Source organism: Myotis nattereri (assembly GCF_964212035.1).
Source record: "Myotis nattereri genome assembly, chromosome: 3".
NCBI lineage: Eukaryota > Metazoa > Chordata > Mammalia > Chiroptera > Vespertilionidae > Myotis > Myotis nattereri.
In genome coordinates, this window is record NC_138077.1 from 159,627,538 (window position 1) to 159,655,329 (window position 27,792).

General features: G+C 40.4%; 1 protein-coding gene across 3 annotated transcripts in view; it reads right to left on the reverse strand.

Moving 5' to 3' along the window:
• Positions 1 to 27,792, reverse strand: part of MIGA1 (mitoguardin 1) — a 76,270-nt gene that overhangs the window by 10,483 nt on the left and 37,995 nt on the right. For all 3 annotated transcript variants that reach the window (XM_081088440.1, XM_081088441.1, XM_081088439.1), the window contains 5 exons: positions 20,486 to 20,586; positions 3,419 to 3,537; positions 3,084 to 3,156; positions 2,306 to 2,392; positions 1,077 to 1,175 (listed from right to left, as the gene is read on the reverse strand). In XM_081088440.1, the coding sequence (XP_080944566.1) occupies positions 1,077 to 1,175; positions 2,306 to 2,392; positions 3,084 to 3,156; positions 3,419 to 3,537; positions 20,486 to 20,586 (479 nt within the window). The remainder of the gene's footprint in view (positions 1 to 1,076; positions 1,176 to 2,305; positions 2,393 to 3,083; positions 3,157 to 3,418; positions 3,538 to 20,485; positions 20,587 to 27,792) is intronic.

The following is a 27,792-nucleotide window of genomic DNA, read 5'->3' on the forward strand; positions in this document are numbered from 1 at the left end:
AAGTAAGAGTGAATGCAGGGAGGGGAGGAGTAGGCAGGGAAGACTGAGGTAGCCCAGGAAAGCCTGTAGTTACTCAGGCTACAGTGGGGCTGGCAGGAATAGAGAAAATTTGAAGAAATTGAAAGATATTTAGAAGTTGAAACTGACAAAAAGCAAGAGAGGAATACGATAAAGTATGTGAGGACCAGGTCTCTGAAGGAGGTGTGAAGGAGGAGTCCCAGGTCTCTGGCCTGCACAACTGAATGGATGCCAATTCTTCCACCCAGCGAGGGAACACTGGAGAAGGAAAGATTATGCCTCTGTGTCTCTATACCTACTGTTTTCTCTGCCTAGAAAGCCTTTTACCCCTTGCAAACTCATTCTTTAAGCTCCCATTACAACAAAATGCTCCAGGCTCATCATGTACTTTCCCTATGCTGAGATCAGCATTTTTCCAGAATTCCCTGCAGTTGAGAGTAGAACTTAGAAGCCAAGATCTCTGTGCCCTTGAGGAGTCCTTTCTTTTAAGGTGTAGCTGTTCCCAAACCCTCTCAGTGGACAGAGCTGGGAAGTACATATGTTTATATATATGCAAGCCTTTATATTTATTTCTATATCTATCTATATCTATTATAAACTATGAATTCACCCTATTAGCTCCAAGTCTAGCCCTAGCTTTTTATACCTCCCTTCTCTGACAATAAGTAGCCTGGCTCCAATTATTCCCAATATATTGTTTGTTTGATCCTGTATATGTAGCCAAAATCCTGGTCCCAGTGAGCGGCCCATCTGAAACCCTCTCAGCAAGGCCACCACTACTGTCCTGCTAGGGCCTGCTCCTGACTTTCAGAAGGAAGAGAAGAAGGAAGGGAAGGAGGAAGGGAAGAGAAAGGCTTTTAAAAAAACAATATTTTTCAGTTGTTGCCCCATGTATAAAGCCTATGGTTGCTATTGTTTATGTCTCTGCCACTACTACTACCACACAATTGGTTTTACTATCATTTAACAAGGACAAAAAAAAACCAGTGGCCTCAAATTATGTAAATATTATGTGTAAATAACCAAGGGGAATAAATATTAAAAAAATTTGAACTTACTCCTTTAGCAGCAAGTTCCATTTCAGTACTATCCCAGTGATCAGTCTGTTCTAAAAAATAGATCATTTCATCAAAAACATCTTCAAACTTCTTTGGATTCTGCAGAAGAAAACACACTTTAATCCTAAACTCAACCTCATAACAAGGGTCAAGCATGCAAAACACATGATTTACTCTTAAAGTCAATTTTTGCTAGATCTTCATTAGATTAGGTTACTGAGTTAAAATAAATTTTCAAGGTATACCATATTCATTTGGTTTAATATTTTGTTGCCCCAACATTTTGAAGAAGCCAAAACTGAGAACATCTGTGAAATGTCATAAGCAAAGTGCCTAATACTCAAACATGTATGCTTATTTAGGTCAGTCCTTAAGGTGAAAACTTGGTCATAGAAGATACCATCTAATGCTTTTGAGGCACTTCTACTCTTATAGCAGGAACTCTAGTTCAAACCACTTATCTGCCATGGGAACGCCAAGAAAGCAACATAAAATTAACAGTGGGAATTGCAAGTTGTTAATATCATCTTTCATTTATTTTACACTTTGTAAAAAATTTGTGTTCCCAATTATCATTTATTTAATCATCATAAGAATCCTCTGAAATAGGGTACCATAAATATAATTTTATTATTCAAATGATGGGATTGAGGTTCAAATAGATTGGGTCTAAAAGCTGGGTATTCAAATGGTTCAAGGAAAGCCTGTTTATTTTGGTTTTCTTCATCATCTGGACACACCTTGCATACAGAAGAGTGGTTCCTTATAGCTTTAATGAAATTCTTTTCATTGGTTCTGACTCTTCCAGTCCCATGAAGATGAATGAGAGGAAGAGGCAGCTCAATTTGCATTTTCAGATTTCTGAGATCTACATTATTTCCTGGAACCTTCTTACTGAACAGAATTAAGGGAGCTAAGAGAAGAGGTATTCAAAATAATAATAGTGGTGATTGTTAGCAGATCTAATGATGATGCTCACCATGACATTCATAGATCTTATGGCAAATTGGGAATAACTTATGAGAAACAACTGGATCAAAACAGAGTGGGCTTTATACATAGAAAACAATTCAGCACAAGCAGAAAGCTACGCACTTTGGGTTATTTATTTTATGTGAACCTTTGCAACTATCTACAAAAACTGTTTTTTCTATTAAAAATTAAATGCATTTTAATCATCAGTCCAACAGAAACAACTATGAAAATAACTTGCCAACAAAACAAGTTACCTTTCGTGCTTTCACAATTAACGCTGATAAAATTTTCCTTCCACTCTCAGCAAGGAATATCCTATTGGCTGTTTCTGAAAGAATAACCTGAAAAAATATCATCCCCCACCCAAAGAAAAAAGAGACCTGTAATGAATTTGAATGGACACTTGACTGTATAGCACATCTAAGCACAAATAACCCTAATGCAGTGAATGCATTGTATGTGGCACTATTTCAGACCACAGAGAAAGCTCTAATTTACTAAAATAAAATGAGTTCTTGAAACCTATAATAAAAAAGATTAAAGGGAAATAAATCTGAATTTAAATTCTGTTCAATTTAATATTAGAAAGTCCAAAATAAATGGTACATAGCCCCAAATCATAAGAAAATAAAGACAATTTTGTTATTTAACAACCTTATTTCATTTTAAGAAACCAGTAATTTTACAAATGATTCAAATAAAAAATGATCTAGAACACATACTAATTGGTAATTTTAAAAAGTAGGATTTTTATTTTAGGCAGCCATTTGTACACATCTGCAGCATCAAAATATCCTGTTTTAACAAAGTGGGGTGGACCTGGGAAGCCATGGGAGAGGACAATGACAAATGAAGCCAAATGAAGGGAAACAGGAGGCAGGAAACAGAAACTCGGTGGACTTTATATTTGCCATCAGGAATAACAATAACAAGAGCAAAGAGCTGTCCTGTTATATGCGGCTGGACTCTATAGCATGAGGGGGGGGGGGGGTGAGTGGCTGGGTAAGGTCACTTAATGTTTAAAAATAATACCTGAAAAGCCTGTCGTATACAGTGAAGTTTGGCAAGAAAATCACTGTCTCCCAGGCACTCCAGCATTTCAGTTCTATGTAATAAACAGGGGAGACAACTGTTACACTGCATTCAAGATCAAGGTTACTACAAATTTGGACTCAAACAAGGCTTAACCTCAGGAACTTAACATGAAACACATGTCTTCTCATTACTGACAAAATATGTAAAAAAAAATTTTTGAGCCTAAAAATATACTTTCCCCTATTCTCATTAACGTTTTAAATAAATATCATACAAACATAGCAATAGTACCTTACTATTTTTCATAAGCATAAGCAAAACTGAAGTGGTACCTCAGCACTCTTGAGTAAATTTTTCCTTCTTCAACTAAATGCATAGCTTCTTCATAAAAAGGGCAGTGGCAAAGAGACTCCAGACTGTAAGAATGCCGGACTTCCCTGTGTTCTGCAAGCTAAGCATTACAGTGGGTTAGAACAGACTGCAATGATATAGGAAAAATACTATGAACAATAGAAAACCAGGTCTCACTAACATCAAAATATACTCAATTTGATTAAGCCATAAAAACTATTCAGTAAGATTTTAAAGCTATCATTTAGAATGATAAAGAGCTTCCCAGACAAGAGAAAACTAGAGGAGTTCATCACCACCAAATCAGTATTACAAGAAATGTTAAAGAGTCTTCTTTAAGATTTAAAAAAGGTAAAAAATATTAATAATAAAATGATAATAAGTACATATCTATTAACAATTACTTTAAATGCAAACAGATGAAATGCTCTAATCAAAAGACATATGGTGGCTGAATAGATAACAAAACAAGACCCTTACATATGATGTCTACAAGAAACTCACTTTAGATCGAAAGACACACAGACTGAAAGCAAAAGAATAGAAAAAGATATTTCAGAAAAATGGAAACTAATAAAAAAGCTGTGATAGCAATACTTATAGCAGAAAAAATAGACTTTAAAATAAAGAATGTAAAGAGACAAAGAAGGACCCAGCAATTTCACTTCTGGCTATTTACCTGAAGAAACCCAAATAATTAATTTGAAAAGACATATGCACCCATATATTCATTATAGCATTATTTACAATAGCCAAAATACGAAAGCAATCTAAGTGTTCATCAATAGATGAGTGGATAAAGAAGAAGTGTATATATACAATGGAACAGGACTCAGCCATAAAAATAATGAAATCTTGCCATCTGCAATAACATGGATGGATCTAGAGCAGGGGTGGGCAAACTTTTTGACTCGAGGGCCACAATGGGTTCTTAAACTGGACCGGAGGGCCGGAACAAAAGCATGGATGGAGTGTTTGTGTTAACTAATATAAATTCAAAGTAAACATCATTACATAAAAGGGTACGGTCTTTTTTTTTTTTTAGTTTTATTCATTTCAAACGGGCCGGATCCGGCCCGCGGGCCGTAGTTTGCCCACGGCTGATCTAAAGAGTATTGTGTTGATTGAAATAAGTCAGAGAGAGAAAGACAAATGCCAGACAATTTCACTTACATGTGGAATCTATAAAACAAACAAAACACAACAAGCAGAGCAGAAACAGAATCATAAATACAGAGAACATTTTGACTGTTGTCAGATGGGAGGGGGGATTGGGCAAATGGGAGGAAAAGGTGAAGGGATTTAGAAGTACAAATTGGTAGTTACAAAATAGTCATGGGGATGTAAAGTACAGCATAAGGAATCCTATATAATAAAAGGCCAATATGCAAATAGACCAAACGGCAGAACAACCGAACAGCCAGTCGCTATGACATGCACTGACCACCAGGGGGCGCATGCAGAACATGGTGGGTGTCGGCAGCAGGCAGCAGAGCGTGGAACATGATGGGCATTGGCCACGGTGGGATGGTGGAGCAGGTGAACTGAGGTGCCAGACCAAGGCGGGGGGCGCCTGTCACTGTCATCGAGGCAAGCCTCTGGTGGTTACTGAAAATTCTTTGCTCCCAGGTGCTATGGTCCCGCCTGGTGCTCGCACCTGCTGCCGACGCCGGAGCTGCTGCTTGCACATGCTGCCAGCGCCTGGCGCCTGTTCTGATTGCTCGGCGCCATCAGTGGGTGCGAGCAGCAGCTGCTGGCCCTGATCGCCCCTTGAGCTTCTCCACCTCCCCTGGCTCCCACGCACCATGGTCCCGCCTGGCACTCACACCTGCTGCCAGCGCTGGAGCCACCGCTTGCACCCGCTGCTGGTGCCTGGCGGCAGTCCTGATTGCTTGGCACTGTCAGTGGTTGCGAGCAGTGGCTGCCAGCCCTGATCACCCCTGAGGGCTTCTCCACCTCCTCCTGCTCCTGAGGGGAGATCAAGGCAGTAGCCGCTGCTAGCGCCCACTGACAGCAGCGGCCCCACTTGCACCCGTTGCTGGCACTGGCCCCAATTGCTCCACACCATCAGCGGGTGTGAGTGGGGCCGGCGCCATCAGTGCATGGGAGCAGCGGCTTTGGGAGCAAGGCTGCCGGCAGACAGGGGACCTGGGGCTGTGGCGGGAGGGACCAGGCATGGACGCGGAGGATGGGCCAAGACCAACCCCTGTGTCCACCACAGCCTCGCAGCCCGGTTCTTTCAAGGTGCACGATTTCATGCACTGGGCCCCTAGTATAGTCAGTGATATTGTAATAACTATGTATGGTGTTAGATGGGTACTAGATTTATCGGGGTGATCATTTCATAAGTTATACAAATGTCTAATCATGATGTTGTACATCTAAGACTAATATAATACTGCACATCACCTGTAACTTAATTTTTTTAATTAAAAAAGAACATCAAGGTCAACCAGAGACGAGAGGTTAGGAAATTCTAAGCTTTTTCCTGCACACGTGCATAGCCCTGCCATGTTTGTGGCTTTCTAGATTCCCAGAAATATCCTGGAGCTTTTCAAAAACCCCTATAAACATCTCATGGCCCAATGTTTTCTTTTAAGCGTTTTGGTCAGTCTCTTGTTAGCCCTAGCTGGTATCACCAGCTCAGTCAGCTGCAATGTTAAACAATTATCACTAATTGTTTTCAACAAAGGCCCAAGGGACAGAACTCTTTGTACAGAGCAAGCTCTAAGTTAGGTCAAATAAAAGACAAGTCTTGAGAATGGAGCTCTGCAAGTCAAATAGTGACAATTCTCTAGGGATGGGGCTTTTGAGAAGCTTCGAGGCCACTGAGTTTCTTCCAGTGGCTGCTGAGTCTCTGCTTTGAAAGTTACCATAGTTGTGAGACTGTTGGTTTTTAAGACTACTGTGAAGAAAGAGATGGCAATAAAGCAAGTTAAGTATCCACAAAGTTCACTATTCTTAAGGAGATTCAGCCACTTTTCTTGAACAATGCTCCTTGAATCTTTACAAATATTTCATTAATTTTCAGAGTTCTAGAAATTATTATTTTGAAAAGTTTTGCTAATGTTTTTATGCTTTTGTGGAGATGTTTAGAGGAGTTTACTCTACTACTCTAGCAGTATTTCTCCATGCTGTAATTCATATTCACACATCACTGTGCTAAATGCCTGACCTGATTATCTCATTTACTCTTTCCAATAACTCATAAAGTAGATACTTTTATCATCAACATTTTACAGATAAAGAAACAGAGGTTTAGATTAGAGGCACATGCCCCAAGTCCCACAACTAAATAGAAGTTAAATTAAGCCCAGGCATTTATACCAGAGCTTATCCTCCTTTCTTTTTTTTTAAAAGATTTTATATTGATTTTTAGAGCGAGAGGGAGAGAGAGAGAAAGGAACATCAATGTAAGAGTGAAACATCGACTGGCTACATCTGCACCCCCCTCTACTGGGGATCAAGCTCTAACCAGGAATCAAATCTGCAACCTCGGTGCACGGAACGATGCCCAACCAACTGAGCTACACCAGCCAAGGCTATACTCTTAAATATCAAACTGTACTCTCCTATGAGCACTATCCAGAAAGCCAAGGAAGAAAAAGTTTAAGCATCAACAATTTTTAAGATAGTATAAATATGACTATTAGACCAGAAGCAAAAGGGGAAAAAAGGTAAATGGAGATAATATCTGACATCATATATTTTCTGCTTTTAAGTAGTATTTCCCCTCATAGTTTAAGGAAAATATATTATGCTACTGGAAAGTGTTTGAGGTTAAAAAAACACACACACACAAAACCTAACGGGTTTAAAAAAAATAACTTATAATGAAAAATTTTTTAGATATTAAATAGTTTAAAGTTTTGAACCACTGTCAAAACAAATAGAAGCTATGTACACCTACCAATAGGAAAAAATTCTGAGGAAACTGGAGCTCCAATTAAACTCTCCACATAAAATAATTCATACTAATAAGAAATGAACAAATCCAACAAGATTCCAGAGTCAAGTCTTGATTTATTGGTCTACCTTGCTTATTTGTTGGTTTGGCTGAGGTGATCATTTAACTAGGTCTCTTAAAATAGGCTTGCAGCTGTGAAAATACATCATATTGAAGATTTGACACTGGATAACATTATCATCAACTCTTCCTAAGAGACAGTAACTCAGAAACATGTATTTAAATAATGAATCTTGAATTTTTTACAGCAAAAAGCAAATCTAAAACAATGGCTTAAATTCTCATTTTAGAATATAGTTTCTAGGAAGGATTTTTTACAAAATTTCCAAAAACTTTTTGAAAGGCTTCCGAAAAAGATTAACATTTTACTAGAGCTGAGATGTGTCTTCTGAAGCAGAGTCTGTAACATGGTTTAAATGGGCAATTTACCATGAAAAGGGGTTCTTTATTTTCTAGCTGAAACTTTTGAAATGTCCTTTATTTCCAAGTCATTCTTCCCTCAAAAGTGTACATTTGAAGAACTTATTTAAAATTTTTCAAACAGAAAAGTAATACTATATTGGTTTCCATCAAAGCACCATCCCACTTTATTAGTTATCTCCCATAGTTCATAAGTATCATAAAATGTCCATGTAAGGAATCAAACAAGTCAATAACAACAGCAGCAGCAATAAAAACAGATAAAACCCAAAGATGTACCAACGAGTACAAACAATGTTTTGGAATTCGCTCAAGATTTCAAACACCCTGCCGAAACCGGTTTGGCTCAGTGGATAGAGCGTCGGCCTGCAGACTGAAAGGTCCCAGGTTCGATTCCGGTCAAGGGCATGTACCTGGGTTGCGGGCATATCCCCAGTAGGAGATGTGCAGGAGGCAGCTGATCGATGTTTCTCTCTCATTGATGTTTCTAACTCTCTATCTCTCTCCCTTCCTCTCTGTAAAAAATCAATAAAATATATTTAAAAAAAAAAAAAGATTTCAAACACCCTAAATTACTTCTCCCTTGCCCTCTATGAGGTGCAAGAGGGGCTGACCCTCATCTTCCTTAGCAAGCAATAATTGTGCTGAATGTAAGGTAATATGTTTTAAAGCCTTTATATTTTTAAAAGCCTCTGAACAAACATAAAAGAAATGTCAAAAGTCTCAAAACTAGTGTGGGTCATGAAATAGGCTAAGTTCCATTTTAATATGGACTATTTCTTACATGTTTACGTTTTCCTTTAAGATTAACCGCCTAAAATTACAAATAGAACTTACTAGTACAGATAAGGAAAGCTGGATAACTATATACCATATCTTACTAATAGAAAAGAAAATAACAATAACTCCAAAGTGGCCCTCAATGATTCTCTCTTCCCGGTAATGTCTCATTCCATGCTGAACAGGACTAACATGTGTAACCGATAGGATATTGTAGGAATGAGAGTGTGTGATTTCTGAGGTGAGATCATAATAGTCATTGCTCCCATCTCGCTCTCTTTTGGATCCCTTACTCTGGGGGAAGCGAGATGCCTGCCATGTTGTGAAAACACTCAAGCAGTCCTACAGAAAAGTCCACGTGGTGAGCAAGTTAGGTTTTCTGCCTTAGGTAACACCAACATGCCATTCATGTAAGTGAGCTATCTTGGGAACAGATTCTCCAGCCTCAGTTAAGCCTTCAGATGACTGTATCCCAGCCAACATACTTCAGATGGGCTACCCAGCCAGTGTGGCTCAACCTATGAACCAGGAGGTCACAGTTCAATTCCAGGTCAAGGCACACGCCTGAGTTACGGGATCCATCCCCAGTAGGGGGCATGCAGGAGGCAGCCAATCAATCATTCCTTCCCTTTCCCTTCCTCTCTGAAATCAATAAAAATATATTTTTTTAAAAAAGAAAAGAAAAATGGTGGGCTGCTTTGGATAGGCACGTTCAGTCTAAGAGTCCTCCTTATCTTATATATGTGACTTCAGAATTAAATACCTAAACAACAGGCTCCCTGGATTAGCCCTTAGGACTCAGTTCTCACAGGACTAACTGTAAGGCCAAGATCCAGAAAACCAGCCCACAAACCTTAAATTTTAAGAAGGTACCTCCTAAAACACTTGTGCCTCCACTAACCGCAAGTGTGGAGGCCTCGGGATTTAATCTAATCTAGATTAAGACAAAGACATGTACCTCTGCCTGACAATCTCCAAATTAGGGTGCCGGGTCTCACTCTCAAGAACGCCAAGGGCAGGCCCCTCAGCCTCAGCACCAGCCCCAAGCCCGCACCTGAATTTAATTATTGTTTTAAGACACTACATTTTGGGGAATTTATTAAACAGCAACAAATAACTAATAGTGGAAACCATACTAAGAGCAACAAAAAGACACACAAATTTCCCCAAACTGGAAAGCAAATGCAAGTGTGTGGACAGATGAAATAGATGAGGAAGCCACAATCTAGAATAAATTCAGGAGGAAATATATTTGTTGAGGGTAGATATTTGCTACCCTATCAAATCCCTATCAAAACATCTATCAGGCCCTAACCGGTTTGGCTCAGTGGATAGAGTGTTGGCCTGCGGACTCAAGGATCTCAGGTGCGAGTCCGGTCAAGGACATGTACCCTGGTTGCGGGCACATCCCCAGTAGCGGGTGTGCAGGAGGCAGCTGATCAATGTTTCTCTCTCATTGATGATTCTAACTCTCTATCCCTCCCCTTCCTCTCTGTTAAAAAAAACAAAACAAAAAAAACCAAACACACACACACACACACACACACACACACACACACACAAAACAAAAAACATCAATCAGCTGCCTCCTGCAGCAGCCTTAAACAGCACCAGGCCTGAAGTTGGCAGGTGTGAGAGCAGGATTGAAGAAGAGGGACTAAAAATGGGAGATTAGACAAAAGTCTATAGTAGTCCCACATCTCCTTCTACTCTCTGCCCCTTCCCCTCCATCCCTGAATAGGAAGGCAGCTTGTAAAAAAAAAAAATCAACCAAAAATTATTAAAGCTGCCTGGAGAGAGTAAATTGGCTAGGGTGAGTGATGGCCCCACCCACAATAAGACCCTCTGCATTCTGTATCCAGGTGCACCCTGCCTGCTGGGCTATTTCCAGAACATTAATCCTAAAGAAAAGCCTGCCAATTAACACACCCCAAAGAAGTAAATGAACCCCATTTGCTCTCTTGTTCACTTTTTTGTGGGAAAAACAAACAAAAAACACTGAAAACCCACACAATCTACCTAAGAAAATCAATCCAGTCACCAAGTACACTTTCAAAGTTGAGAGAAAAAACAACAACTGTCAGCACAAGAATGAAAGCCCAAGATAAACAGACAAAACTGACTCCAGAGGAAGTAAGATAATTCAAGAAATAGAAATTTGCAATGGCAGATATAACCCTCTCTTTTCAGATTATGATTATTCTAAATGTTTATCCTTGTCCCGTTGTATATTATTGTTAGTGTATCATTTTGGATTGGTATAAAGTGCTAGCAAGTCAAAGGGGGGTAGCAAAAGCTTTCATTAGTAGACACATTTGAATTATTCTATACTAGAGGCCCAGTGCATGAAATTTGTGCGGGGAGGTGGGGGGTTGGGGGGAGGTCCCTCAACCTGGCCTGCACCCTCTCGCAGTCCGGGACCTTCGGGGGATGTCCGACTGCCAGACATCCCTCTCGCAGTCCAGGGCTCTCGCAGTCCGGGACCCCTTAATCCTTACCACTCACCTGCAGCGGAGGTGGGAGAGGCTCCTGCCACCACTGCTGCACTCGCCAGCCGTGACCCAGATTCTGGCTGAGCAGCGCTCGCCCTGTGGGAGCGCACTGACCACCAAGGGGCAGCTCCTGCATTAAGCATCTGCCCCCTGGTGGTCAGTACATGTCATAGTGACTGGTCGTTCTGCCATTCGGTTGATTTGCATATTAGGGTTTTATTATATAGGGTGGCAGCTGAATCCACTGATCCCTGTGGCGAAATAGGCCTAAGTAGGCAGACTAACATCCCCCAATGGGTCCCGGACTGCGAGAGGGCACAGGTCGGGCTGAGGGACCCCTCCAGTGCATGAAATTTCATGCACCGGGCCTCTGGTAAGAAATAAAATTTTCTCTTTAAAGAGCAACATTCAAAAAAAGAGCCCCATACAATTTATGTATGTGTTAACACATACATACCTTAAGGACGGGTAATTCTAAGAAAAATGAAATCTAAAGCTAAAAATTGCTCTCTGTAATATTAGTTTCTGCCTATTAAATGACAATCTCTTTAACAGATGGTTGAGTTAGGAGAGTACTTAATGCAGTGGTATCCTAACATTGAAAAGACTTTTCAGAATATGAAAACATGCTAAGTGAAATAATGTCAAATACGAGAGATCATATATTGTATAAGTCTATTTATATGAATTGTCCAGAATAGGCAAATTCATGGAGACAGAAGGTGGCAACCAGTAGTTGCCAAGAGCTGGGTGGGGGAAGGTAAGTGTTAGATGAGAAGAGGGAGTAATTACTAATAGAGTTTCTTTTTAGAGTGATGAAAATATTATAAAATTATAAAGTGGTACTAGTTGTACAACTCTGTGAATATACTAAAAACCACTGAATTATATACTTTAAAAGAGTAAGTTTTACAGTATTAGAATTATATCTCAATAAGACTATTATTTTAAAAATAGACTTTTCAGAGAAAAAAGGCCGTAGTTCCAAACCAATGTTTGGCAAAGCTTATATAGGAAAATCCTGTTAATCACTTTCACGAATGACTGACCAGGCTTAGAGAAAAGCCTATGCCAGGACTTATTTTAATCTAAAGAGGCAAGAGTTCTTTCTGGTAATTCTGAATTAAGCTTCCAAATGATCACAAACTTTAACTTCCCAAGCAGTTCTGATATTATTTTCTTACTAACTTTCTTCATTAAAGTAGTTTTTCTTAATTTAAGGGCTTGGCATATAGTAAATGCAATTAAAAATAATTTAACAAACATTTCTTAATAAAGAATTTATCTTGGATCACATTCTGAGATCATATATTTATACCCTAGAAGCATTCCTTGGATGTTTCTCAGACATCAAGTCCTTCTTGTGGTATTCATGCATTTTGTTTTCCATAAGGATTTTTAAAATATATATTTTATTGATTTTTTACAGTGAGGGAGAGACATAGAGAGTTAGAAACACCGATGAGAGAGAAACATCGATCAGCTGCCTCCTGCACATAACCCAATGGGGGTGTGCCCGCAACCAAGATACATGCTCTTGACAGGAATCGAACCTGGGACCCTTCAGTCCGCAGGCTGACGCTCTATCCACTGAGCCAAACCAGTTAGGGCTTCCATAAGGATTTTTAAAAATATGTATCAAACCTTTTGTGACTTATAATAAATTCAAAGTACAATGAACACTTGTCAATTTTTTTTAAGTTGTACATTATAAAGAAACTTTAGAGCAATTAGGTATATTGTTCTTCCTAAGGGGAAAAAATGCAATTATTCTCCCTATAAAGCATCAAGGAATTAAGCATCTACAGAACATAAAGATAAAAAGCATTTGACAAAATACATCCTTTTATGATAAAAACTCGTAACATTTTAGGCATCGAAGGAATGTACCGCAATACGATAAAAGCCATATATGACTAGCCCACAGCTAACATACTCAGTGGTGAAAGGTTGAAAGCTTTTCTTCTAACAACAGGAACAAGACAAGGGTGCTCACTTTCACCACTCCTATTCAGCACAGTAATGCAAGTCTTAGCCAGAGGTATTAGGTAAGAAAAACAAAAAGGCATTCAAATTCAAAAGAAAGAAGTAAAATTCTCAGCACATGATATGATCTTATACAAAGAAAATCCTAAAGATTCCACCAAAACCATTAGAACTAATAAATAAATTCAGTAAAGTTGCAGGATACAAAATCAATATACAAAAATCAGTTGTATTTCTACACACTAACAATAATCAGAAAGAGAAATTAAGAAAACAATCCCGCCGAAGCCGGTTTGGCTCAGTGGATAGAGCGTCGGCCTGCGGACTGAAGGGTCCCGGGGTCGATTCCGGTCAGGGGCATGTACCTGGGTTGCGGGCATATCCCCAGTGGGAGATGTGCAGGAGGCAGCTGATCGATGTTTCTCTCTCATCGATGTTTCTAACTCTCTGTCTCTCTCCCTTCCTCTCTGTGAAAAATCAATAAAATATATTTTAAAAAAAAGAAAAAGAAAACAATCCCATTGATAATAGCTTCCAAAAAATACTTAGTAATAAATATAAGGAGGTGAAAAAATCTGTACACTGAAAACTGTTAAAATGAAGAAACTGAAAATGACAAATAAATGGAAGGATATCACATACTCATGGATCAGAATAATTAATATTGTCAAAATATCCATATTACCTAAAGCCATCTATAAATTCATTGTAATCCCTATCAAAATTCCAACGGCATTTTTTCACAGAAACAGAAAAAAAACAATCCTAAAATTTATATGGAGCCACAAAAGCTCCCAAAGAGGCAAAGCAAGCCTGAGACAAAACAAAACTTGAGACATCACACTTCCTGATTTCAAACTGTATTACAAAGCTACAGTAACCATACAGTAGTCTACGGGCATAAAAATAGACAGAGACCAATGGAAGAGACTCGAGAGCCCCAGAAATAAACCCTTGTAATAAAGTCGATCAATATCAGACCAGGGAGCCAGAATACTAATAGGGAAAGAACAACCTCTTTGCTATGGTGGCAGAAGTGGAGAACCACATGTAGAAGAATTAAATGAATCCCTATCTTACATCACTCAACAGACATTAACTCAAAATGGAGTAAAGACTAAATATAAGACCTGAAACCAAAAGACTCCTAAGAGAAACATAGGGGAAAAACTCATTGACACTGGCAAAAAAAAAGCTCCTTGACAATAATTGTTTGGATCTGACCACAAAAGCACACGTAACAAAAGCAAAAATAGCCCTAATCGGTTTGGCTCAGTGGATAGAGCGTCGGCCTGCGGACTGAAGGGACCCAGGTTTGATTCCGGTCAAGGGCATGTACCTTGGTTGCGGGCATATCCCCAGTAGTGGGTGTGCAGGAGGCAGCTGATCGATGTTTCTCTCTCATCGATGTTTCTAACTCTCTATCCCTCTCCCTTCCTCTCTGTAAAAAAATCAATAAAATATATTTTTTTAAAAAAGCAAAAATAAACAAGTCAGACTGTATCAAAGTAAAAAGCTTCAGCACAGCAAAAGAAACAACAAAAAGAGATGGCAACTTACTAAATGAAGGAAAATATTTGCAAACCATCTATCTGATAAACAGTTAATATATAAGGAGCTCATACAAATGAATAGCAAAGACAAAGAAACTCAATCTAATTTTAAAAATGGACAGAGGGTCCTGGCCAGGTCGCTCAATTGGTTGGAGCATCGTCCTGTACACCAAGAGATTGCAGGTTCAATTCCTGGTCAAGGCACATACACAGGTTGCGGTTCAATCCCCAGTTGGGGTGTGAGCGAGAGGCAGCTGATCAATGTTTTTCTCTTACATTGACATTTCTCTCTCTCTCCCCTTTTCTCTCTCTCTAAAACACATAAAAACACATGCTCTCATGAGGATTTTTTTTTAAGAATATATTTTTATTGATTTCAGAGAGAAAGGGAGAGGGAGGAAGAAATAGAAACATCAATGATGAGAGCATCATCAATCGGCTGCCTCCTGCACACCCCCCATTGGGGATTGAGCCCACAACTCCAACATGTGCCCTGACCACGAATTGAACCGTGACATCCTGCCTCATAGGTCAATGCCCAACCATTGAGCCACACCAGCCGGGCTCCCATGAGGATTTTTAAAAAAAGGACAGAGGACCTGAATAAACATTTTTCCAGAGAAGATAGAAATGGCCAAATAGGTGCATGAAGGGTTGCTCAGCATCACTAATCATCAGTGACATGTAAATCAAAACCACAAAGAGATGCCACTCAGAATGGCCATTATAAAAAAGATAAGAGATAACAAATGTTGGTGAAGATCTAAGGAAAAGGGAACTCGTTTGCACTGTGGGCGGGAATATAAATTAGTATAGCTACTATGAAAACAATATGGAGGCTGCTCAAAAAAGTAAAAGTAGAACTACTGTGTGATCCAGCAGTCCCATTTCTGGGTATATATCCAAAGGAAATAAAATCACTATATTAAGATTTCTGTACTGATATCCTACGTACATTGCAACATTTTATTTTTTTATTTTTAAATATATTTTATTGATTTTTTACAGAGAGGAAGGGAGAGGGATAGGGAGCTAGAAACATCGATGAGAGAGAAACATCTATCAGCTGCCTCCTACACACCTCCCACTGGGGATGTGCTCGCAACCAAGGTACATGCCCTTGACCGGAATCGAACCTGGGACCCTTCAGTCTGCAGGCCGACGCTCTATCCACTGAGCCAAACCGGTCAGGGCTACATTGAAACATTTTAAAAAATAACCAAGATATGGAAACAGTTTAAGTGTCCATCATGGATGAATAGATAAAGAAGATGCAATATATAGTATTTGTACAATGAAATATTCATCCATGAGAAAGAAGAAAATCCTGCCACTTGCAACAATATGGATGAAACTTGAAGGCATTATGCTAAATGAAATAAATCAGACAAGAAAGACAAATAATGTATGGCATCACTCACATGTGAAATGAAAAAAAGGCCAAAAACAAAACAAACAAACAACAGAAAAAGTCCAGCCCCATAGAAACAGAGAGTAGAATGGTGGCTGCAAGGGGCTAAGGGGTAGGGGAAATGAGATATCGGTCAAAGGGTGTAAACCTCTGGTGAGAAGATAAATAAGCTCTGGAAATCTAATGGCAACAATCCTATCTAATAAAAGAGAAACATGGTATTTGGTGTACGACCGCTACCTTTCCCATTGGCTAATCAGCGAGATATGCAAATTAACTGCCAGCCAAGATGGAGGCCGGCAGCCAGGCAGCTTGAAACTAACATGACACTTGCTTGCTTCAGTGACGGAGGACTGCAACGTTCCCCGCCTGCTTTGCCCGCCTCTGAGGCTGCAGTTTCAAACATTGTAACAAATATAGATGCTAAACAAAACCCCAGAAACCAGCTTTCAGCGAGCTGGGATCTCAGAGCTGGAGTTGATACAGAGTTTCGATTATAGAACCGAAACAAACCAGATACCTGCTTTCAGGAGCGGAGGCCTAAGAGCTGGAGCCTCAGAGCTAAAGCTGGCCCAGAATAAAAAAAGAAAAAAGAAAAAAAGGAGCGGTTGGGAGCCTCAGTCCCAGCCTGAAAACAGCCCTCAGCCCCTCACCCAGACTGGCCAGGCACCCCAGTGCGGACCCCCACCCTGATCCAGGACACCCTTCAGGGCAAACCAGCCAGCCCCCACCCATGCACCAGGCCTCTATTCTATATAGTAAAAGGGTAATATGCCTCCCAGCACCGGGATCAGTGGAGCCGTGAGGCCTCCCGTCACCGGGATCAGTGTGACAGGGGGCAGCGCCCAAACCCCCTGATCACCCTGTGGCTCTGTGTGTGACAGGGGGCGGGGCCACAACCTCCCTATCCGCCCTGCTCTGTTCGTGACAGGTGAAGGCGCCCCAACCCCCTGATCAGCCCTGCTCTGTGCCTGATAAGGGGGAGTTCCCCAAACCCCTGATCACCCTGCGCCTCTGTGTGTGACAGGGTGCGGCACCCCAACCCACTCACCCCATGGGCCCTGCTCTGTGTGTGATGGGGTAGAGCCATAACCTCCCCATCGGCCCTGCCGTGAGTGTGAGAGTGGCGGCGCCCCAACCCCCTGATCAGCCCTGCTCTGTGGGTGATAGAGGGCTGCACCCCAACCCCCACCCCCCTACCACGGGCCCTGCTCTGTGTGTGATGAGGTAGAGCCATAACCTCCCCATCGGCCCTGCCCTGAGTGTGACAGTGGCGGTGCCCCAACCCCCTGATCAGCCCTGCTCTGTGGGTGATAGAGGGTGGCGCCCCAACCTCCTGATCGGCCCTGCTCTGTGTGTGACAGGGGGCGGTGCGCCAACTCCCCTATCGGCTCTACTCTGTGAGTGACAGGGGGGAGCTCCTCAACCCCCTGATGGCCCTGCTCTGTGCGTGACCGGGGGGAGCTCCCCAACCCCCTGATCGGCCCTGCTCTGTGCAAGACAGGGGGCAGCGCCCCAACCCCCTGATTGGCCCTGCTCTGTGCGTGACAGGGGGTGGTGCCGCAACCTCCCCATCGACCCTGCCTTGAGTGTGACAGGGGGCGGTGCCCCAACCCCCCAATCGGCCCTACCCTGAGCGTGACTGAGGGTGGCATCGCAACCTCCCAATCTGCCCTGCTCTGTGCATGACGGGGGCAGCGCCCCAACTCCCCAATTGGCCCTGCTCTGAGCCCGACCATAGGCTGCACCTAGGGATTGGGCCTGCCCTCTGCCACCTGGGAGCAGGCCTAAGCCAGCAGGTCGTTATCTCCCGAAGGGTCCCAGATTGCAAGAGGGCACAGGCCGGGCTGAGGCACCCCCCCCTCCGAGTGCACAAATTTTTGTGCACCAGGCCTCTAGTCCTATCTAATAAAATACAAAAAGGGTAATTAACCGTACCTCCACTACGCTTCCCATTGGCTAATCAGCCAGATATGTAAATTAACTGCCAATCAAGATGGCGGCCGGCAGCCACGCAGCTGAAGCGAACATGAGGCTTGCTTGCTCCAGTGATGGAGGAAGCCAAGGTTCCCCGCCTGCCGTGGCCTGGCTCTAAGCTCCGAAAGCAACAAAGTTTCAATTATAGAAGCCAAACAAACCCCAGATACCTGCTTTCAGCCAGCCGCGGCCTCAGAGCTGGGAGCGCCAGTGAAGGCAACAGAGTTTCAATTATAGAAGGTAAATAAATCCCAGAATAAAAAAGAAAAAAGATAAAAGGAGAGGTTGGGAGCTTCAGTCACCAGCCAGCCTGAAAACGGCCCTCGGCCCCTCACCCAGACTGGCCAGGCACCCCAGTGGGGACCCCCACCCTGAAGGGGGTGTGACCAGCTGCGAACAGCCATCAGCCCCTCATCCAGGCTGGCCAGGCACCCAAGCGGGACCCCCACCCTGATCCGGGACACCATTCAGGACAAACCAGCCGGCCCCCACCCGTGCACCAGGCCTCTATCCTATATAGTGAAAGGATAATATGCAAATCAACCAAACAATGGAACGACCGGTCACTATGACGCGCACTGACCACCAAGGGTCAAATGCTCAACACAGGAGCTGCCTCCAGCCGGAGCCCCCAGGCCAGCCAAGGCAGGTACAAGCAGGGGCCCCCCATTGCCCTGCCCCAGTTGCCCTGCAGAGGGAGGCAACTGGTGGTGGGGGGCAGGGCCAGTGAGCGGGCAATGCCAGGACAGCCAAGGTGGGTGCCAGTGGGGGCCACCTGATCGCCCCGCTGGTCGCCCCAGATTGGCCCTGATCACCAGCCAGGCCTAGGGATCCTACCCGTGCACAAATTTCATGCACCGGGCCTCTATTAGCTAATAAAACTGCATTATATATTTAAAAGTTGCTAAGAGAGAAGATAGATCTTAAATGTTCTCACCACACACACACACACACACACACACAAAGGTAATTATGTGAGGTGATAAAGATGGTAACCAACCTCATTGTGGTAATTACTTCACAATACATGTGTATTAAATCACCACACTGTACACTTTAAACTTACCCAATGTTATATGTCAATTATATCTCAATAAAGCTGGAAAAAAACATTTAAAAAAAGAACAGAAAGATAACCCTGTCTATGTCAAATAGCAAAGGAAAAGGAAACAGCTTTTCCATAAAACAAGTAGGTATATTCTGTCTACTGGAAACTTACACGTAAAAAATATAAGAAAAAAATGTAAATAATTCAAGAGATGATACTGTAAGCTGCAGTGACAATATACATACACAGAAACATCTTGAGAGGATGAAATATTATGGTCAGAAGAGATTGTAAAAAGGCAGAATCAAGGCTTAAGGCCCAGGATATTAGGTAAGAATACCTAAAGCTTTCCACACTACAGCATGAATTCAATTACAGATATGTGATACTATTTATATTTTTAAAACAGCATTAATATCCAAAATCTATCATAAAAATGAAATTATTCTAAGATAAAATTGGCTACTGGTGATTTTTAAACCTGTTTTGAGTAGAAAAAAATTATAAAAAGATGATCACTTTGTAAGCATTCTCTTTTGATACAAAGTTTAAATCTCAGTAGAAAACAAATTATCCATAAATGTATAATTCAGTGATCATTATTTATACGTTAGTGAACTTTTATTAAGTCTTTTTTTTTCTGCCTAAATAATTAAATAAAACACACGTTTTTCTTTCTTTTCTATTTCAAAATCACAATCATACTCTCTACATACTACCCTTTTCACTTAATACATGTTCCCATGTCATTAAAAATGATTAGGGACATGTTTATGCCATTATAATATTTCAAAATTATGGATGTACCATAATTTAGCATTAAACTGTTTCCAGTTTTTCATTATTATTAAAATGCCAAAGTGAATGTTTTTATATATAAATCTTTGCATTTAATCACTTCAGAAGTTATGATTTCTGAGCTAAAAAATCTGAACTATTTTAAGAATCTTGATATAAGGTCAACTGCTTTCCATAATCCATGCAGGAGTCCTCAAACTTTTTAAACAAGGGGCCAGTTTACTGTCCCTCAGACCGTTGGAGAGCCGGACTATAGTTTAAAAAAAAACTATGAACAAATTCCTATGCACACTGCACATATCTTATTTTGAAGTAAAAAAACAAAACGGGAACAAATACAATATTTATTTGCATGTGGCCCGTGGGCGGGAGTTTGAGGCCCCCTGATCCATAGTATATAAAAGCGCCTATTTAAAGTATGTGTTTACATGTCCACCTCTGTACAGAGATTATGAGCTCCTGTGAGAACTTTCACTCATGCTATCTTCATCTTTGTATCCTGGTATCTACCATGTGCTAAATAAGTGGCTACGAACTAAATTACAGCACAATGGCAAAACTGTACTCTCCAGCTGGCAAAGAATGCGAATCCTCATTAGGAACACACATGACCTACCTCTGCTGCTGAAGCAAAGGAATCGGTTGAAGCAACGCTCAAGGTGTCTCGAAGGCCATAGTCGTCCACATTCCCCCTCACAGTAATATCTGTATCCTTATCTTAAAAATAAAAGATGAAAGGTTTATTTATTCTCAATGTGTGGGTCGCGACCTTCGGAAAACACATATAGCATATCAAATATTTACATTACGATTCATAACAGTAGCAAAATTACAGTTATGAAGTAGCAACAAAAATAATTTTATGGTTAGGGGTCACCACAACATGAGGAACTGTATTAAAGGGTCGCGGTATTAGGAAGGTTGAGAACCACTGGTTTAGAACCTGATATTCCTTGTCACTACCATATTTTATTTCTTTTTCTTTATTTACTCCAGTCTTTCTTTTGATAGACTATTGGTGTCTAAAAGGAAAATAATACAGCCCAGCCGGTGGCTCAGTGGTTGAGTGTCAACCCATAAACTAGGAGGTCACGGTTCAATTCCTTGTCAGGGCACATGCCTGGATTTCAGGCTCAGTCCCCAGCAGTGAAGCAGCTGGTCCATGATTCTCTCGCATCATTGATGTTTCTATCTCCCCCCCCTCCCTTCTCTGAAATCAATAAAAAAACAAAACAAAACTTGGCCAGTATTTTTTAAAAAGTTTAAAAAGGAAAACAATACAAATCAATGGAACATAATCTGAGAAGATTCTTAAAGTTGATTCACTGTTTAACTGATTCTGAAACACTGCCAAGCAGAGAACAAAGTGCTATAAAGTTGACATTTTTGCTTTAACAAGGGTTTAAACTTTATTGTGGATTAAAAATTTTTGAGTATATAATAAATTGGTATATAATAATTGCAGTTGGATAATTTACATGGTAAAATCAGCATATACCAAAGACAGTTTGAAAGAGAGCAATTTAGAACTGGTAGGTTCATCAAATTAAAAGAATTATTAACATAAAATGTTGCCTGTCTTATCAGTTGTGATAAGCTGATTAACTATAACAATTCCAAAAAGCTATCTCTGAGTTCTCTTGCTCTGTAAGGCCACTTGAAAACACTAAAAGGCAAAAATGATGAGATAGATCTAGGTCACTCACACTTACTATGCTTACCTGAGGGTCAAATATAACTGCTCCAATGATTTTAAAGGGCTAAAAAGTTTAAATACATTTGCAAATAGTCAATGTCTTGACAGGCTACCTATTAGCAATACACAACATTGGGAATGTGGATGCCAACATCTTCACATACTATCATCAGGAATCTGTTAACATTAAATTTTAAAAGAATATTGTGCTTGCTTACAGATGTGACAAGACTAGCAAGTAAATGATATGCTTCAAAATTTATCACAAGTATGAAAAAGAAAACAACAAAATATATTTAGACTTTTCTTATTTTTATTCTCAATCTGTTAATTTTGTCAGAAACAAAAAGAAACCAGAGAGGGAAACCAAGATGGCGGCATAGGTAAACACCGGAGTTTGCTGCCTCGAACAACCACTTCAAAAATACAACTAAAAGTCGGAACAGACATCATCCTGAACCACAGGAAGGCTGGCTGAGTGGAAGTTTTACAACTAGCAGGAAAGAGAAAAACATACCGAGACTCAGAGAAGGTGCAGTGCTGAAGTAAAATACTAAGGTGCGGAGTGCATGCAGAGCGGGCTGGCGGCTGAGGGCGCGGTTGTCGTTTTCAATTGGGAGGGTGTCTCAGGCTCTGAGCTCCAGTTCCGGGTGAGTCTCTAAGGACCCAGACTCATACGGGAGAAGCGGGACTGTCTGGCATCGCTCAGAACCCTAGGGCAGCTTTCTCTCCATGGGGCTTGCAGCGATTACTGGGACACTGAGAAGCAGAGCCTCTGAGGGCAAGACTGAGAGCACCCATAATTGCTAACCCCGCCCTGTTGATCCCGTGGGACCCACCCCGCCCAAGCCCTGCAGGGAGACTTTTGCTGGATAGCCTCAGGCAAAGGCTAGATTAGCACCTCTCTAGAGATCCAGGAGCCAGGAAGCCTAGAGGTCAGAGTGGGACCATCCAGTTTGCAGCTCCGTGGAACCATAAAAGACACACTCAGGGGGCACACTCAGTGAGCACTAAAGCTCCATCGAAGCAAGTCTAGCCCCAGAGGGGTGTCTCCAGCACAGATGTTCTCCCACTGCAGACACAGCTGATTCTCACAGTCAATTGGCCTGGAGGTCAATTCCTCACAGTGATAACTACAACAATCAAGGCTTAACTACAACAAGACTGTGCACAAAGCCCACAAGGGGGTGCACCAAGACTGTCTACCTCAGGTAACTGGGACACTTAGCACAGAAATGCACTCTATCGACACAGCGAAGCATAAAAAATGCCGAGACAAAGAAGCAGGACACAAACAACAGAATTGGAGGAAAGCAAACTGTTGGATATAGAGTTCAAAACCACACTTTTAATGTCTTTAAAGAACGGTCTAGAAGCCGCCGATAAATTTAATAAGGCCCTCGAAAAGACTGGTGAGACCTCCGATAAATGTAGTGAGATCTTCAAGAAGACTGGTGAGATCACCAATAAATGTAGTGAGATCCTCAAGAAATCTAATGAGACCCTCGATGTTGTGATAAAGAACCAACTAGAAATTAAGCATACACTGACTGAAATAAAGTATATTATACAGACTCCCAACAGCAGACCAGAGTGTCGCAAGAATCAAGGCAAAGATTTGAAATACAAAGAAGCAAAAAACACCCAACCGGAAAAGCAAAATGAAAAAAGAATCCGAAAATACGAAGATAGTGTAAGGAGCCTCTGGGACAGCTTCAAGCGTACCAACATCAAAATTATAGGGGTGCCAGAAGATGAGAGAGAGCAAGATATTGAAAACCTATTTGAAGAAATAATGACAGAAAACTTCCCCTACCTGGTGAAAGAAATAGACTTACAAGTCCAGGAAGCGCAGAGAACCCCAAACAAAAGTAATCCAAAGAGGACCACACCAAGACACATCATAATTAAAATGCCAAGAGCAAAAGACAAAGAGAGAATCTTAAAAGCAGCAAGAGAAAGAAAATCAGTTACCTACAAGGGAGTACCCATACGACTGTCAGCTGATTTCTCAACAGAAACTTTGCAGGCCAGAAGGGAGTGGCAAGAAATATTCAAAGTGATGAATACCAAGAACCTACAACCAAGACTACTTTATCCAGCAAAGCTATCATTCAGAAGTGAAGGCCAGCCCTGACTGGTTTGGCTCAGTGGATAGAGCGTCAGCCTGAGGACTCAAGGATCCCAGGTTCGATTCCGGTCAAGGGCATGTACCTTGGTTGCAGGCACATCCCCACTGGGGTGTGTGCAGGAGGCAGCTGACCAATGTTTCTCTCTCATCGATGTTTCTAGCTCTCTATCACTCTCTCTTCCTCTCTGTGAAAAATCAATAAAATATATATTTAAAAAAAAAAAAGAAGTGAAGGCCAGATAAAGAGCTTCACAGATAAGAAAAAGCTAAAGGAGTTCATCACCACCAAACCAGTATTATATGAAATGCTGAAAGGTATCCTTTAAAAAGAGGAAGAAGAAAAAGGTAAAGATACAAATTATGAACCACAAATACATATCTATCAACAAGTGAATCTAAAAATCAAGTGAATAAATAATCTGATGAACAGTATGAACTGGTGATTGTAATAGAATCAGGGACATAGAAAGGGAATGGACTGACTATTCTTGGGGGGGAAAGGGGTGTGGGGGTGAGGGAAGAGATTGGACAATAATCGTGCACCTATGGATGAGGACAGTGGTTGGGGAGTGAGGGCGGAGGGTGGGTGGGATCTGGGTGGAGGGGAGTTATGGTGGGAAAAAAGAGTAACTAATGTAATAATCTGAACAATAAAGATTTAATTGAAAAAAATAAATAAATAAATAAATAAAAATAAAAAGAAACCAGAACTCTCTTTGGCTTTCATTTATCCAAATTTGTATTCCATTATTTTTGCTAAAATAAAATTCATTACCTTTACCCAAATACCAGAAAACACAGACATTTTGTGATTCTACGCGGGAAGTGTAAAGTTTTTGAAATCCAAACCATTAATTCAGTTTAAACTAGAAAGTTTTGCAACCAATTTATATTCCAAGCTCTAAGCCAATCTGAAAAAGCAAATAAGTCTTAATTGGTACAAGGTTGATTCCTATTACGTATCAAAAATAACCATGCACATAGCATATTTTTCTACTGTGGATAAAAGGGGCCACATGCTAACCTGACAAGCTCAGGGAAGGCCTGCACTGTGGTCTTGCAAACTCAAAGACCTAAAGTAACCACAAAGGATGGTCTGAAATTAAACTTTAACTAAAAGCAAGAAATATGTGTCTATCATTTTACTAGTTATCCAATCCCAGAGGTTTCCGCACTTTGCTTTCTCCTGTCTCTCTAATCTGTCACCATGGATTTCAAGTAACCCACCTATGTCTCCTCCTTTCTTTTTTTAAAAAATATATATTTTATTGATTTTTTTTTTTTTTTTTTACAGAGTGGAAGGGAGAGGGATAGAGAGCTAGAAACATCGATGAGAGGGAAACATCCATTAGCTGCCTCCTGCACACCCCCCACTGGGGATGTGCCCACAACCAAGGTACATGCCCTCGACTAGAATTGAACCTGGGACCCTTCAGTCCGCAGGCCAACGCTCCATCCACTGAGCCAAACCGGTTAGGGCTATGTCTCCTCCTTTGATTGTAATGTATAGAACAAGGTGAAAACGGCCATTCTCTGGAGCATCATCCCAATCGGTTGAATTCTGCTTCCTGGCAATTGTTGATAGTTTAACTCAAGTAAACTCACACAAATTCTTTACAGGTTTGAATGTTTTTATGTTAACACTACTCTACATTTGGTGAAACCATAGTTAACATTTTAACCATTTATCTTCTAAGTTTAAATTATAATTGTTTTCAAATGAAGTTTACGTCAATCCTTTTAAAATATCTAACTTGTCAGCTTAAAATCCTACTACTAAATGACTATATAATGGAACAAAATCTGAGGTTAAATCATTCTATTTTTAAGAATATATATTCTATTAGAAATTTAAATTTTTCATCAAATTTGGTATTTTAATTTTGTTATTGTTTTTCATTGATTTTTTTAGAAAGAGAGAGGAAAGGAGAGGGAGAGAAAGAAACATTGATGGGCTGCTTCCCGCACATCCCCTACTGGGGATTGAGCCAGCAAACCAGGCATGTGCCCTGAGTGGAATAGAACTAGCGACCTCTCATTGCCTAGGACGATGATCAATCAACTGAGCTACAGAGTCCAGGGCTAAATTTGGCATTTTTAGAAACTCAATTTCACCCAGAAAATTTTCAATTGTTCTCTTTTTAATGCATATGATTTTTTTAAGTGCACAGATCAATTATTTATAAAATGAATTGGCATTTACAACTTTCAAATCTTTATCTTATTAATGATTTTTCTATTGTTAGTATTAATTGTGCAAAAAGAAATCACAGTACAATTTTCTTTTTGCCAAAGCATTTTTAAAGCAGGATTAAATTACTAGGCAATTAAGTTAAATCTTGGTTCCATATGCCTTTTGTTATTTTCAGAATGAAACACAAACATTTATCTCATGTCACTTTACCTTTCAGACATTACCCACAAATTGTTAAAAGTCTGTTTTACTTCACTCAACAGAAACCAGCCACTCAATGTCATCCAGATCAGTTACAATGATTGTACTTTTTTTTTTTTAATCTAACAAAACAAAAAAAAATGGCTCAGAGGAACAGCAAAGATTTATTCATTAAATCTAACTTTGTAAACCACAGACCATACCTCTCATTTCAGTAATTATTATGATTCCTGGAATGGCAGCTTAAAGCAGTAATTATGACTAGAAATAATACAGCTGTTTTTCACACAAGCCAATAAAAAGTATAAAGAAAGAATATTGGACAATATCTCAAACTAACTGCTTTCATGCATCCAATTAAAATGTAAAATACGCCGAAACCGGTTTGGCTCGGTGGATAGAGCGTCGGCCTGCAGACTCAAGGGTACCAGGTTCGATTCCGGTCAAGGGCATGTACCTTGGTTGCGGGCACATCCCCAGTAGGAGATGTGCAGGAGGCAGCTGATAGATGTTTCTCTCTCATCGATGTTTCTAACTCTCTAACTCTCTCCCTTCCTCTCTGTAAAAAATCAATAAAATATATATAAAAAATAAATAAATAAAATAAAATGTAAAATATCTTTTGAAACTAATGCAAAATAATATTGCATGTAAACTGTAATTGAAAAATAAAATTTAAAAATATTTTATATTACTCTTTCTAAAAAGTATCAACTCTTGATTGTGGTACTGAAAGACAAGGTCAGCCCAGAAAATTGGAAACCATAGGCTTCATCTTAGTCAATATTTCAGAAATACTTTCTTACCAAATTTATCTTAGCAGAAAAAAAATGTTAAAGTCACAATTAGATATCATTACACACCTACCAGAATTATTGGACTTGGAAAAAATTTTTGTTAAAGATATATAGCAATGGAAATTCTCACACACCACTGGTAGAAATGTCAATTGGTAGAACCATGTGGAAATTTTGGCATTATCTATTAAAGTTCAAGACTGCCTTCTCTATGATCTAGCAATTCTATCCTTAGTGTGTTTTATAGAAATGCATGCTTATGTGCATAAGAATATTCATAACATTTATAACAGCTACAAAATGGGGAAAAAAAGCAAACCAATGTCCATATATCATAGAACACACAAACTGCTATATTCATACAATGAAATACCATACAACAATAAAAGTGAATGAATTGCTGCTAAATGCAAGAACGTGGATGAATTTCACATGTTACGTGAAGAATTATATGCATTTCATTCACATTAAAATTCAAAAACAGCCCAGGCCAGTATAGCTCAGTTGGTTGGAGTGTTGTCCCATGCACCCAAAGGTCATGGGTTCAAATCCCAGTCAGGGCACATACCAAGGTTTCAGGTTCAATTCCCAGTCCAGGTGCTTACAAGAAGCAATCTGTCAATGTTTCTCTCCCACATCAATGTTTTTTCCCTCTCTCCCTCTCCTTTCCTCTCTCTCTAAAAAAATTAAAAATCAATAAAAACATATCCTTGGGTGAGGATTTTTTTAAAAAATTCAAAAACGGGCAAAACTAAATAGAGTACACACTTAGTTGATAAGACTATAAAGAAACCCAGGAAGTAATCAGCATTAGCAACATAACAGTGGTTAATTTGGAAGAAGTATTGACTGGGGGAGGTGGGGAGGGGGACTTTTTGGGAATTTGACAATGTTTTATTTTTTT